Raw genomic sequence first — 15,300 nt, 5'->3', positions numbered from 1 at the left:
CTAAAAGGATTTCATTCCATTTTCCAGTCATTCTTCTTCAGTATAAACAGAGGAATATCTGCCCATAGAGTAAGACAGTATCATGTTCCTGTGGCACTGACACCCTGGGAGTACCCCAGTGGAAGGACTAGAGCAGGGGCTGGAGCAGCTGGGATCCTCCCCATCAGGACTGAAGATACTGTGTGAAAGGGAGCCCTCTCCTGCACATCTACTCAGCTATAAAGAGAAGGAGGAGCAGTGCATCGTTCAATACTTAGCCCCCAAGCTGTCCACTTGATCCCACTGAATAGTATTGATAAGCGTGCTGACGCATATTATAATTTATATATATTATGCAATGAATACTAACATTCATTAAGCACGCTACTAGGATGCAGAGATAAGTAGGTCTCCAACACTTTCTGCAAGGTGCTTACAATCTAGCATTCAAGGGTGGTCAGCTACATGGAGCTCTACATCATTAAATGTGAGGGCTGGTTGCTTCTGGTCATGATGGAGTGACTGGTCCTGGGTTTGCCCTCCTATCATAAGCAATGACAAAACTGGACAAACATACATAGTAGATGTTTCTAGGCACTGGACAATGGGCTGAGCGGTATCCCTGAGAGGAGGGAAGGAAATACACAAGATGAACTTCATATTCACCCTGGCACGGTGCCTGGGTAGACTTCCCAACCACAGTGCAGGAGGTGGGGGGAAGCAGAACACGGCTGTCCTACTGATCTGGGGAAGTCAAAACTGGAGTTTGGGGCTGCTGAAGCATCTAGAGCTGTCAGGGCAGGACCCTGGAGAGCAGGGAGCTTCAGCAGGGTCGGGGCCCAGAAGTTGGTTGTGGGGTGGGGCTCGCATAGATCTCTGGCTGTGGGCTGTGTTGTACACACACAGAGTGAGACTCTGGTGTGGGCTGGCAGTGAGCAGCTACTTTGACACCAAGAGCAGAACAAGATTATCAGAGGTTGTAGAGACACAGGAATCACAGGAGTTCGGGTGTAGCTAGATGGGCATCACGAGGTATTCCAAGGAGACGACAGAGAGGCCAGGCCCTGGGAGCAAGGGCCATGCTCTAGAGCAGGAGTTACTTTCATCCTGCCCTATCAAAGGCTAAGAATAAGCCTTAACAAGATTTAGGAGAACCATCTGTAGGGGAACTGCCTGCCAGAACAAAAACCAAAACTGGGTTCCAGATTCATTAAAGGAAGACAATATAATTCAGGCTCCCTTTCAGAGTATCAATTATGATGTCCACAAAGCAGCAAAAATTACCAGAAATGTGGAGAAGAAAGAAAATGTGACCCAAATTCAGGAGAAAAAAGGAGTCAATATTAAACAATCTGGGGATTTCTGTTTTTGAACTGGCAAAGACTTTAAAGCAGCTATTTTAAATTTGAATTTAAAGGAAAAAATGATCTCAATGGATGAAGATGGCACATCTCAGCACATACAGGGAAACTATGAAAAAGGAACCAAATGGAAATTCTGGAATGGAAAAGCATGTTATTTAAAATGACAAATTCACCAAATGAGCTTAATGAGAAATTAGAGATAGCAGAAGAAAGGATTAGTGAAGTTGAAGACAGAACCACAAAACTTAGCCATTCTTTTTCTTTCTTTCTTTTTTAAGATTTAATTTATGTGAGAGAGAGAGAGAGAATGAGCATATGAGCAAGCAAGGGGAGAAAGGGGACAAGCAGACTCTACACTGAGCATGGAGCCCAACATGAGGATCAATTTCAGGACCCTGAGATCATGACCTGAGCTGAAACCAAGAGTTGGATTCTCAACCAGAACTTATCCATTCTTTAAAAAGGACGAAAAAAAAAAAAAAAAAAAAACCAGAACGCTGTACTATCTTTTGGGGTAGTACCAAGCTGATTAACATACATGTAATCAGAACCCAGGAAGAGAAGAGAGAAAAAATGAAGCAGAAAAAACAAAACAAGTGTTGAAATGTCCCAAATAAACCTACAGATCCAAGAAGCTCAGTGAATCCCAAATAAAATAAGCACCAAGAAAACCACCCCTGGGCACATCACAGTCAAGATGTTGAGAGTCCAAGGTCAAGAAAAAAAATCTTGATAACGAAAGAAAAAACCCCACATTACAGACAGGTAAAATGATGTGAATGAAGACCTGCTCTTCAAAAAGAATAGGAAAACAAACAAACAAACAAAAAACCCAAAAAGAAGAGGGACGGGATATAAGGCAATGGCATCTGTAAGTACTGAAAGACAAAAATATCACAGATTCAGAATTTCATGTCCAGGATGTGGCTCAGCGGTTGAGTGTCTGCCTTCGGCTCAGGGGGTGATCCCAGGGTCCTGGGATTGAGTCTAGCATTGCAATCCCTGCACACAGGAGGAGAGCATGCAGGTGGGGAGCCTGCAGGTTGGGACCTGCTTTTCCCTCTGCCTGTGTCTCTGCCTCTCTCTCTCTCTGTTTGTCTCTGAGGAATAAATTAATAAAATCTAAAAAAAAAAAAAAAAATTCATGTCCAGAGAAAACAAACTTCAAACAGGAGAGCAAAATAAAAACACTTTGTAGATAAAGCAAGACTGTCAGCAAAGCCCGCAGTGCATGGACTCCACCCCTCTCCAGTGTGGCTGGCAGGACGCCGGCTTCCTGTTGGTGAGCACCAGGTGAGCAGGAGGTTGGTGTTGAAAATAAGGAGGGAGCTCCTGATCCCTTTACACTTTTAATCAACAGCTCATACCCAGTGGAGATGCAGACCCACAGCAGTGAGAAGGGTGAGCATTGATAGGACGAGGAAGGCCAAGTGCGACTGGCATGCCCTGGTGCAGTGAAGTCAGCAGTAGAATAATGAAATGCTGTAAATTGGCTGGGAAATAGGCATTGCTCCAAGCCCTTGATTCCCTCTCTCATCACCGTGGCCTCACTCCCGGATGCTCCTCGATCTCGCTATGATCTGGCAATAAAGGGTCAATTCCTGGTGAGCAGGGCACCTCCAGGACACTGCCAGCTGTAGGCCTCTGGCTGGCTTCCTTTCCCATTGCTGGTGTGTGGGCCCTGCCCATTGTTAAAAGATTTTTAATATCGCCCTGGAGCTAAGTGGGGTTGCGTCTCAGGGCGGTTGCGTCTCAGGCATCTGGGTATGCTGTTCTAGCAGTATACAGAAGAGGACCCCAGAGGCCCAGGGACACAGTGAAGACCCCACTCCTGGGGCGTGGGGCTGCAGTGGGCAGCAGGTAGGGAGACACCGAAGGCCAACAAAATTAGCTTTCCAAATTGGCCTGAGTGTTCAGGGACACTTGTCCCTCTACTACAACCTCTGTTCTAATCCCCTAGGTCATGTTTTTCCCTTTTAAAAAGGGATATTTCTAGCCTTTCAAATAAATCTTTTCAGCTCCACTGATTTGGAATAACACGCTTAGCAGCTTAAGAACTTCTAGCTGGGCCTTCAGCAAGTTGTCTTTCCACAAGCCCATTTTCCCATGAAACGCTGGCCCTGGGGTATGGCTGGGCCTCTGCCAGGGCCAGCACTGAGGACCCCGGCCCTATTCTGGGATCTTGGGCAAGCCCTTCCTCGCTCCCTGCACACAGGGACCTGTACTTCATTCCCTCCAGGTGCAATATGGGGATCATTCGAACAAAATATGAGCTCAGAAGACACCAAATGGCCACTCTCTCAATCAGCAGCAAAGAGTCTATTTCAGATGCAAGAAATGAGCATTCCTCCTCTGAGGATGTTTCAAGGGAATCTGTGCTTTAGGGGGGCTTTTCTGTATGTCTGCCCAGGCAGATGGGGGAGGTTATGTTGGCCTAGACAGACAAGAAGCCTCGAGAGGAAAGCAGGGGCCAGGACAGGAGGGGGTGAGGCGGATCAACACAACACACCAGCACAAACGCTGCCGACTGAGGCACCGTGCAAAAAGCTTTTGGAAGCTGACTGCGCATGTTCAACGTCAGGCACCTTCCTGCCTCCTTTGGGACCTTGAACCACAAGCTTAATGAACTATGGTCGTCTGCCGAGCCCTCAATCAAACAGCCTCACTGAGCTGTGAAGGCAATGCCTGTTGTTAAAGAACACGGAGTGGAGCAGTTTATACCAGAACAAAAAGTATGCGTTTTCTCAAACTGTATTCATTATCACCTCACTATTGTGAGAATCACACCTAAATAGAACCAATGCTCCTTCAAAAACAAAACAAAACAAAACAAAAAACACTTGGACATTTTATTTTTTATTATTTCTTAAAGATTTTAAAAGACAGCATTAGTGGGATGGGGATAAGGGGAAGGGTAGAGGGAGAGGGAGAAGCAGAGTCCCCACCGAGCATGGAGCCTGATTTTAGGACCCTGAGACCTGACCCGAGCTGAAGGCAGACGCTTTACTGGCTGAGCCCCAGGCACCCCAGAACCAGTGCTCCTTTTGGTGTAGATCACTGGTTTGTGCAGCTTTCTAGCAAACCCGAGTGATGGCGGGCAGGCCAGGCAACTTCCAATGTGAGGTGATGGAGAACCCTAACAGTCATCCTGCCAACAACAATCGTCACTGTTCTTGTTGCCCCATCCCCACCATTAACGATCTCCTTTAGTTGAAAAGTGTCTGCTGCAAATACCGCCCTGTTATCTGGGCCTTGTTAGTGTTGGTGACACTGTAGTTTGAGAACCACGGTTGCAAGCGCCAGCAAACACGTCCAGGCATCTGCGTTCCATCCACAGACAAGCTATTCTGTGTCTTCAGATCAGTGGTTCTTGAAAGTTAATCCATCAGAAGCAGCTGGGGGCTTGTTAGGACGCAGCTGGCTGGGCCCCACCCTGAGCTTCTGGGTCCCAGGCCTGAGATGGAACCAGGACTTGGACCTCCGGCAGGCCCCCGGGGTGAAGCGCAGGCTCTGCTCCAGCGCCCACACTGAGAATCAGTCACTGTACCCTTTACCCCTAGGGCGCCTCAGTGAGCTACATACATAGGCAAAGTGTGAATGTGTTCTGAGAGGAAAGGAGGTCTGCAGACAGAGGGCTCTCAAGAGAATGGGGTCAGGGCCCAAAGATGGGCCAGCCTAACACAGCACTCGGGCCTTCTCAAGTGATTCCAGCAAACACAAGCGCCATCGTTGGCCATCCACATTCCGAGGGGCCTCTTACTCTGGCTCTGTCTCCTGGCTGCTTTCTGCCTGCTGCCCCCAGAGGAAAGGCAAGTCTGCTGGCAGGGCCCTGGCAGCCCTAGTGAGGATGCGAGGTGGCTTCTCCCCTCAGCAGGGGTGGCCCCTCCAGGAGGAAAGTGTGTGTACACAGCTAATCTGGTGGGCAGCGTGCCGCAGGCTCTCGGGAGTTCCTGACACCAGTCGGAATTCACACAAGACTCAGCGAAGTCTTAAACAACATATTCCCCCCTCTTTGGAAATCATTGACTTCCTAATGGGATAAATTCAAAGGAAAATGTGCCCCAACTCTCCGGCATCCTCTTGACACAAGAACTCCTTGGCAGGCGGGCTGGCTGAGGATGCAGGCAGAAAGGGCTTCATGACAGGAGCAGAGGCTGGGAGGCCCCATTCAGGGAGGGCTCATGACTCGCCCTGTGGCGTGTCAGGAGCCGGGTCTGTGTTCCAGCAGCGGGGGGTGGGGTGGGGGGCTGGGTGGGGACCGACACCTGAATGTCCACGTGGAATTATCATGGCCTCTACGGGGCAGATGGTTCTCAGTGATTCAGCCCTTTGTATATCTCAAAGCACCTGACATCTTCCTCTTTCACGTGACTCTAACAAGAATCCTAGGAAATAAGCAGAGCAGAACAGTGACCCTGTCAACAGAGAAGATGACTGACGAGAGAGGTGAGAAGAACCAGTGGGCAGGGAGTTGAAGCGCGTGGATTGGCCACTTTATTTTTTTTATTTTTTATTTTTTAAATTTTTATTTATTTATGATAGTCACACACACACACAGAGAGAGAGAGAGAGAGAGAGAGAGAGAGAGAGAGAGGCAGAGACACAGGCAGAGGGAGAAGCAGGCTCCATGCACCGGGAGCCGACGTGGGATTTGATCCCGGGTCTCCAGGATCGCGCCCTGGGCCAAAGGCAGGCGCTAAACCGCTGCGGGGTTGGCCACTTTAGTGAGACCCTGAGTGGGCCTCCTGCCCTTCTCAGGCCTGGGTTTTGTCATCTGTGAAGTGAAGGGGATGGACAAGATGGTGGTGAGGTCTTCTTACAGATCTCATTCAGGGATGAGATGCACGGAGCCAGGCCTGCCTGATGTCATGCCATCAGTGAGGTAAGTAACACAGAGACAAGTGCTCCCCATGCCACTGAGAAGCCCGCAGAGTACCCCCACGGCCACCTCCCTGACAGTGTGGGCTAACTGGGAGCTCCAGCTGCCCTCTGGACCTGGCAAAGACCCCCAGGGAGGGGTGGTAGGAGAGACCTAGAATATTCTCTGGCTGTGTGCTGACGTCCCAGCCACCAGCTGCTCACTGGAGAAGAGGAGGCCATTTCCTTTGGCACCTCCTTCGCCAGAAAAACTCAGTGGACACTGCCCCATGGCAGGCCCCATGCGAGATGAGGGATGTGGAAGTGAAGAAGACTCACTGTCCGCCCAGGAGGAAGTCACAGTGAGGAGAATGAGACTGGCTGCTGTGTCCCACTGGGCACAGCCAAGGGGCCACGTCCAGCTACCAATCAGAGCACAAAGCCTGTCCCTGGAACTGGGCTGAATCAGCCTCGAAAAAGGAGTGCCCTTTGATGACCTATGCAAAGGTGCTGGCTAGGGGCCAGTGAGCACTGTCTCCTTCCAGGTGAGTGCAGGATCCATAAAACTTTAGGGAGGGTCAGACTTAAAGACTTCTATTTTTTTTCTTTCTTTTTTTTTTTTTCTTTTTCTTTTTTCTTTTCTTTTCTTTTTTTTTTTTGGAGAGAAAGAGAAAAAGCACGAGCAGGGGCAGAGGCAGAGGGAGAAGCAGACTCCCCACAGAGCAAGCTATCTGATGTAGGGCTCGATCCCAGGACCCTGAGCCCCCTGGGTGCCCCAAGAAGGGTCAGACTGAGAGCAGCTCCCATGTAGACATCATCCTCCACACACGGAGGGGACAGCAGATGCACATGTCTGACCACATGAAATCAGTGAACCCCAGTAGCTTCCTATCTGTGATGTGCTGGTAAATGACGACTCTCCCATCTGTTCAAGATGGTCACCAAGGCCAACTGGGCCACATCTCAGGCACAGTGATCTGACTCTCTGGGGAAAATTAGATGAACACAACATGCCCTCAAGAACCAAGGGGCTCTCAGCCGAGGGGAGCGTGGGAGAGGCAGACACAAATACCCATGAGACATGGCAGGGGATAGCTGATGCTAGAAGATCCAGGTTATGGGCTGGGAAAGAACCGACAGGGCAATTGAGAGGAAGAAAAGGCCATTCCCAGCTGGGCACCAGTAGGTCCTCCTGGAGGACATGGTTAAGTCTCAAGAAGGCCCAGCTCTAGAGTGCCCCCCGCCACAGGCGCCAATCATCTCACTGTAGCCAGTTCTCTCCATTTTAGAACGGACCATTTGCCCCAAGTGCCTCTCAGCATCATGAGGATGAAAGGAGAACTGATTTAAATGCACCAAATACACAGTTTTGTCATCACTCAGAGAAGAGACTACACCTGAGGGAGAAGGGGTGCGGGGGCCACCTGCCCGATGCGGGGCCACAAGAACGCCTCCTGGGCTCCCACTGGCTGCCATTTTTTTTTTTTGACTTCCCACAGCTAATTTTATTGAAGAGACTCTGAGAAGAGTAAGTCAGAACTTCTAAGTCCTTCTGCATCAGGAAAATGGAAGTCCCCACCAGAGAGGTTTCTTCCCAGCCCTGAGTAACCGCAGCAGCGCCACATACAGCCGGTGGCCAGGGAACCTGGGCCCAGGCCCACTGTGCTCAGCAAACACTCCTTAACAGAAACCCATGGGCTCCCTCCTACTTCCAAGGGGCTCTGCATTCACGCTCCATTTTAATGTGTAACCACAAGCCAGTGGGGCAAACAACATCTGCTATCATCCCTGCCCAAGGTGGGGAGACCAAGGCTCCCAGAGGGCAGGTGAGGTCCACATCCCCAGCCAGCACTGTCAGAGAGAGCCTGGACCCTCCCTCCTCACCCCCTCACACCGGGGTTCTCAGATCACCCCCTCACACCGGGGTTCTCAGACTGTTCCACAGCCAGTCTTCACCCCAACAAATCACCTTTCCTAACCTGAGGGAAGAGCTACTATGTGCTGTTCAGGGTACCTTCCCGGGAATGTGTCACTTAGTCAAACCCTTTCATCCAGGGAGGTCCTAATTTTACTCCCAAATGGACTGGTTTATTCCAGTTCTGAAAGTGGTTTTGTGCATCCCAGAAATAAGTATCATGGGTTCTCTGGTACTTTTACCAAATAAGAAGTGACTTGGGTTCAAACCTTCAGTTTGGTTGTTTGGAGTCATTGCTTCTCAGAAGAAAGTGAAGGTACAAACAGCAAACGGTATTAGGAATAATAATAATAATAATAAAGGAATGATAATAATAACTATTATTATTACTTTTTTTTTCTACCATGGATACTTTTTTTCACCATGGATACATTTTTCTATTTTTTTTCATTTATTTTTTATTGGTGTTCAATTTGCCAACATATAGAATAACACCCAGTGTTCATCCCATCAAGTGTCCCTCTCAGTGCCCATCACCCAGTCACCCCCACCCCCCACCCACCTCCCTTTCTACCACCCCTAGTTCATTTCCCAGAGTTAGGAGTCTCTCATGTTCTGTCTCCCTTTCTGATATTTCCCACTTATTTTTTTCCCTTTCCCCTTTATTCCCTTTTGCTATTTTTTATGAATGAGTGAGACCATAATGAATGAGACCATATAATGTTTGTCCTTCTCCGATTGACTTACTTCACTCAGCATAATACCCTCCAGTTCCATCCACGTTGAAGCAAATGGTGGGTATCTGTTGTTTATAACACCATGGATACTCTTGCCCACAAAGTCAACTGTCAGTTTTGACAGCCAGCCTGGCTGCACGAGGGGGGACAGGGGGCAAGCTCTTAGCTATGGCCCCAAGGAGCTAGAGCTGGTTGTGCTGATTTGGGGTCTGAAATCTGGGCTGGAGTTCCAGTTCCAGCCAGGGAGCCCTACATCCCTGTCCCCCGGATGTCCTCCCACTATAGCCACACCAGACAGGTCAGTGCCTTTTGTATGAGCCTGTGACCTTCTGGCCGCGGGCAAGGAGAGCAGAGGAATGGGGCCCCAGAGAGAAAGCTGAAGCCCATTCAAGGTCAGAGCTACCCTCCCTTTTCATGACCCACCTCAGCGCCTTGGCTGACCTACTTTCTAGGGAATGTTTTCATTCTAATAAAAATTCATGGTTCAGAGGTTTTGGCAGAAGGCTAGAAATCACACCCCCCCCAGCTCTGTGGAGGGGTGCCTGGTGACATGTGCTCAGGCCAGATGCTCAGAGGCTCCCCCTAAAGTGGCAGGAACCAGGAGTGGGGGGAAGGGAATGTCAAAGGACTCCCAACTCCCGCAGGGAGCAGTGGGTTAGTGAAGAAGAGCCCTGGGGCCTTGAGCACGAGTGTCAGTGTAGTGGGGACAGCTGTGATCTCTGCGGCTGGGACAGTGGTTGGACACCCTGAGACACCTGTAGCCTTCCTAGGACACCAGGAGGTCAGGGCATCATGGGACCTCGGGTCCGAGCCACTAGCTGGACGGTGCATGCTGAGGATGGGTGTCCTCTGTCACCGGGAGGCCAGGACATCATGGGACCTGGGGGCCAAGGCACTAGCCGGATGGTGCATGCTGAGTATGAGTACCCTCTGTCCACACACAGGCAGAATGGGGCACGGGGCGGGGGAGGCGGCGAGCTGACCTGGAGCACAGGGCTTGTGCGGTGGGGAGCCAGCTGGGAGCCCCGAGAAGGCAGGAGAGGTGCTACCGGTGGACAGCGGATAAAGATGATGCCAGAGCAAGTTCTCCAAGAAGGGTTCTAAAGCCACGGGGTGCCGAGCTGGGAGAAATCCTGGTGGTCACCTCCTCCAGCCCCATCTCATACAGCTAGGAAGTCTGAGTCGGGTGGCTGTGGGGTGCAGCACGATTAAGAACCAGGCTACCACCCCCAACCCTGCCTGACCAGTGGTCTTTGTAGCACCGTGAGGCCTCCTCCAGTGCAGGACTCCAGCCCCGTGACTCCAGTGCAGCCAGGAAGATGCTCCCGAAGGACCGTGAGCACTCCTAGGGCTTCTGCAGCACCCACACCAGCCATCCCGGCCACACATACCTTGTGTGAATAATGCTGGTCAACGATGCGAGCCAACCCGAAATCCCCAATCTTGAGCACAAGATCCTCTGTGCTGATGAAGATGTTGGCGGGCTTCAGGTCCCTGTGCAACACATTGGCCGAGTGGATGTACTTGAGGCCGCGGAGCAGCTGGTACATGAACAGCTTGGCATGCTCCTCTGTCAGCGTGCCCTGCTCCAGTAGCCGTGCCAGGTCGGTCTCCATGTACTCCTGGACGATGTAGGCCACACTGAGCTTGAACAGCTCACCCTGCAGGTCCGCACCCTGGGGTCCCAGCACCTCGTACACCTTCACGATGTTGTCGTGGTCCAGGCGCCGGATGATCTTGATCTCTCGGAGCGCGTGCTTCATGCTGCGGGCATCACTCAGGATGATCTTCTTCACGGCCACCTTCCGGCGGGCCCTGCTGTCCACGGCCGACAGCACCAGCCCGTTGACGCCAAAGCCCAGGGGTTGGAAATCAACAAAGCGGCCACCGAGGTCATACCCGTAGACACTGGCAATGCAGTCCCCCTTCTCAGCCATGGTCACTCAGTGGTCAGGGGCTGCCCGTGCGAGGAAGGGGTGGTCGGCAGTAGCCAAGTCCCAGGGCGCGGCCTCCCTAGCACTCCTCATTCTGTCAAGTCCCAGAGCCGAGGGCTGTTTTCTCTCATGACGGTGTCATAGCTGCTGGCTCCCTGGGGACAAGAGCGGCATGCGTCCATGCCTGTTGAGCTGCGGAGAGCGAAGGCTCAGACCAGCCCCCTCACCTGCGCTGGGCGGGCTGTGCCCCCCCGAAGCCCAGGATGGCTCATGTTTCTTTCAAATGCAGCATCTTGGAAAGAAAAAACAGTCTCACGATCTACAGGAAGGTCAAGTTTTCTACCACGACGAACCTCAAGGTAAGAGATGCAGACGCTGTCCTCCCAGCGTCCCGCGTGGGCAGCTGCTCCTTCGGGTGGCCATGCAGGGTCTCGGCAGGCCGCACTCCTGAGCTCATGAAGGTCCAGACTCAGCTCAACACAGCCTCTGGCAGCTCGGGTGCCACTCTCCGTCCTGAGCAGGAGGAGGAGATCCCAAGCAATGGCTTCTGGAGGCTTCCGGGGGCTTCCATCTACTTCCTCCGGTCCCCTTGCTTCTGCGACCCAAACCAGGCTTCCAAGCACGGGCCAAGAAAGCCAAGAAACCCACCACCTGCCTGGAGCTCCTCACAATGAGCTGCGCCTGAGGCCTCAGAGCCGGGGGACTCCCCACGGCCACGCCAGGATCCTCCGGGGGCTTCAGCTCGAGCAGCGTCCTCCGTTGCCCCCGCCTTCAGGCCGCCTCAAGCAGGACTGGGTGCTGCTGGACTCGCAGAGGCTGCAGGAACGCGGCATCCTTCAGACCATGTCTCCTTTCCTGTCAGAGAAATAACACTGGGTAAATTTCCACTCCAGCTTCCAACACCTCCCCATGTGCGTGTCCTTTGTGAACCAGCCCGAGTGTCATCTGATCTGTCCAGCCAGCTGAAACACTGCTTGCTCAGGGGATTCCAGGCTTTGCTGCTCGGCCACCCCTGCATGTGCAGTGCTCCTCTGGAAGAGACAGAAGATGGGTTGATTTGATGGGATCGTCAAGTGGTGAGTGGGGTGCCGAGTATGCAAATGCCTCCCCAAAAAGGTTGACGCGCCCACGTGGTGGGTGGGAACAATCCACTCTGACTTGTAAGAAATCAACTTGTTATGCTCTCCTAACACCTACCTCATGACTAGCTGGGGGGGGGGGGGGGGGTTTGCCAGAACAAAGTTAATTAGTTGCAGGCAAAAATAAAAGGTCAATGACTTTGTTTCTGTACTTGGACCCCTTTTCTTCCCTCGTTTGCAAATGTGTTTGAATACCTTGAGAGAAAAAAAAAATGAATACCTTGAGAGAATCTGCTGCACGTGGGTATTTAATTACGTGTATCTCTTGCTTTTCATGGAGATGGCACGAGCACACACACTAAATAAGACGGCTCTCACTGCCGCCCTAACAGAGGGCCTCTGTGCTCTGGACTGGGCTGTGAGCTGTGCAGGGAGCTGGACACAGCAAGGACTAGAATCCTAGCCTGACTGCACCCTGGCGGCTGCTGATGCAAATTACAGGCAGAAGACCCAAGTGGGGAGAAGAAACCTGCCGAACAGACAATGTAAATTCAGGCCTCTCAGGTAAAGGCAAGGCCACAGCTTTAAAGGTGGGGGCGTTTTTTTATTTTATTGTTTTATTTGTTTAAAGATTTTATGCATTTATTTGAGAAAGTGAGTGTGTGCAAGTGTGCAAGAGCAGGGGGCAGGGCAGAGGGAGAAGCAGACTCCCCCCTGAGCAGGAAGCCCGACGGGGGCTCAAGCCCAGGACCCAGGATCACAACCCGAGCTGAAGACACATGCTTCACCAACTGAGCCCCCCGGGTTCTATAAGTTTGTTAAGTCCACAGACACTCGGAGAACCAGCCCTGTACCACTGGGTACCCTGCACCAAGGAGTGATGTAGCAGGGCTATTTCCTAATTCTCATCATCCTGAGGGGCCGTGTAGGGATGCTTTCCTATCTGAGCTTCGCACAATTCTGCACCTGATAGATGAGGTGAAACAACAGTCAACTCCATGTCTGAGATTCAGTGAGCAACCGAGGGGAAATAGATGATCTGAAATAGTCCCTAATCAAGACTCCTAACTCTGGGAAACGAACAAGGGGTGGTAGAAAGGGAGGTGGGCAAGGGGTGGGGGTGACTGGGTGACAGGCACTTGATGGGATGAGCACTGGGTGTTATTCTGTATGTTGGCAAATTGAACACCAATAAAAAATAAAAATAAATAAAAAGATTCAAGACACAATGGCGAGCAAAAAAAAAAAAAAAAGAGAGAGAGAGAAAGAAAGAAATAGTCCCTAATCAGACCCCTCTGAAGGCTGCTGATGAGAGACATTTACAAGGGCCTGGAATACAGTGACTACTCAACAGATGTTAGCCAGTGAGGACTTTGGTCAAAATTCCCTTGCACTTGAGTAAGACGTACCTACTACTCTAATGCTTTGTCAGGATCTTCAGCAGTTCTACTCTGCATGTTTTTATTGGTTCCAGCAGCAAAACAGCCTTGGTCTTACAAAAGTTCAGACTGGGGCCCATCACTGGGGCTGGGGCTGTCCTCCCTGGCTAATCCCACTAGGAGTCACCCCTGGCCATTCAGCGGCCAATCATCCTGCCGAGGAGGTCCACCAGTGAGTCATGGACACCCAATACAATGCCAGCACTTCTGCTGAGAGAGAAGGATTCTGGCCTAAGTCCTCACTTTGCAGATGAGGGCACGGAGGTGCTGAGGGACACCAGCTCGGTGCTTCGGGCACAGACAGCATTGACAAACGTTCGATGAATTGAGAAGTGAGCACCATTCACTCAGGATTCCCCGCCAGTTAGAGACGGCGCTGGGACCACCCTCTGAGCCCCACTCTGCAGCCCATGCGAGGTCCACCCCCTGGGTACCGAATGCCAGGGAACCAAAGGACCACCCAGTGCCCCATTCCACCTGACTCCACTGCCCGACAGCAACGGAAACCACGCCGGAGCTTCTTTCTCTCAATACCCACATGCCCGGCCCAGCTCCCAAGGGCACAGCAAACAGGCAGTTATATCATGTCACTTTATGAGAGGAGACACGTAAGCCTTCCTCCTTTGCCCACTCCCACTGGGTTGTAAACAGACAGGGCTGAGCACCTGAGCAGGGACGAGGTGACATCACCGGCAGCGAGAGCAGGATTTGTTCCAGATCAGCTGCAATGCAGATAATCTGTGAATAATTAAGAGGTGCTTTATTTATTTTTAAAACTCCTTCCTCTTCCTCTCACACGGGGGAGGGCCTGTCTCCCTGGTGCATGTGCATAAGCGTGCGTGTGGCAAGTGGTCTCCTGACGCACAGTCAGCTCTGTGGGCAGGTACCAGCCACCCTGACCCCTAAGTACACTCGTTCGATTCCTGCCTCCCAGTTGGTTCCACCTTCCCCCTTCCTGAAACGTCCTCTTGCTTCCCGCCCACTCGCCCATCACTCAGCACCCAGATGGCATCTCCCTTCCACTCTGGAGGACCCGTGCCTGGAGTGTCCCCCGTGGATCCTCGCGGCTCTGAAGCCCTGCAGGGCCCATGCGCACTGTCCTGACACCGTATGCTCACCTGGGCTGCTACTTAGCCCTCACACGTGTCCATGTCTCCGCTAGACTCTGGCCAAGTCCCAGGCACAAAGCGGTGCTTAGACAGTGACTGAGCTGGGAGGAGCCTGAGGGGCATCCGTTACGTCTGCGAGGTGGTCGTGCCCATACGTCCTATGCGGCCAGCCTCCCCTCCCGCGTCTGCTGCCTCCATACAATTTGCTCGGAGGGCTCCTCTCACGAGGAGCCCCAAATGCACCTCGACCCTCTCGGTAGGACCTTCTGCTCAGGGGCCGCCTCTCAGAATTCCAGCACCAAGCAGGAAGCCCTTGACTGATGGCTTCTCTGTGCCCCGAGTTCACAGTCACTCATCTCACCTCAGCCCTCTTGACTTTCCCAGTTTCTAGAATGCCTCTGTCATTTCCACTATGAACCTGTGCCTTTCTCCACAGGTGGACTGATCACCCAATACCTGGCATACCTAAGATGTCTTGGCCTTGTGATGCACTGTTTGCATGACACATGGGGGCGTGGGGTCGGCAGCCCTGAGAGGGGCAGACCTGGCACCTGGTGGTGCCCACTTGGGCAGAGCACTGCCTGGCAACTTCTCGGAGCAAAGTACAGCCACTCTCCATTTGAATTTGGTGGCTCCGAGCTGCTTTGAATCAGGACAGATTTCAAACTGGGAAGCGGCATCCACCTTGGAGGAAGGGAAGGTTGTGGTTTCAGGGGCACTGGAGCAAGAACTCATATAACTCCAAGGCTCCAGGGCTTCGTGGCCAATGTCGTAATAAGATGCAGGAGTACAATTATCTCCCCCGGGACCCCAGCATTGGCGTGTTACCTTCTCAATGACTTCACAGACTCTCCTACAACACTTCAGTTGAAGCCAGTTAATCATCC

At 51.9% G+C, this 15,300-nt stretch overlaps 1 protein-coding gene across 5 annotated transcripts in view; it reads right to left on the bottom strand.

The window, feature by feature from the left end:
• Positions 1 to 15,300, bottom strand: part of MAPK4 (mitogen-activated protein kinase 4) — a 146,313-nt gene that overhangs the window by 44,705 nt on the left and 86,308 nt on the right. For 3 of the 5 annotated variants that reach the window (XM_055324293.1, XM_055324295.1, XM_055324298.1), the window contains exon 2: positions 10,244 to 11,641. In XM_055324293.1, the coding sequence (XP_055180268.1) occupies positions 10,244 to 10,789 (546 nt within the window). In that variant the 5' untranslated portion in view covers positions 10,790 to 11,641. Of the gene's footprint in view, positions 1 to 9,835; positions 9,995 to 10,243; positions 11,803 to 15,300 lie in introns of those variants that run through there. The other 2 variants (XM_055324294.1, XM_055324297.1) reach the window with 2 other exon arrangements.

Source organism: Nyctereutes procyonoides, unplaced genomic scaffold (assembly GCF_905146905.1).
Source record: "Nyctereutes procyonoides isolate TBG_1078 unplaced genomic scaffold, NYPRO_anot_genome, whole genome shotgun sequence".
NCBI lineage: Eukaryota > Metazoa > Chordata > Mammalia > Carnivora > Canidae > Nyctereutes > Nyctereutes procyonoides.
The sequence above is the reverse complement of the archived record's forward strand: the minus strand, read 5'-3'. Positions and strand labels throughout refer to the sequence as shown.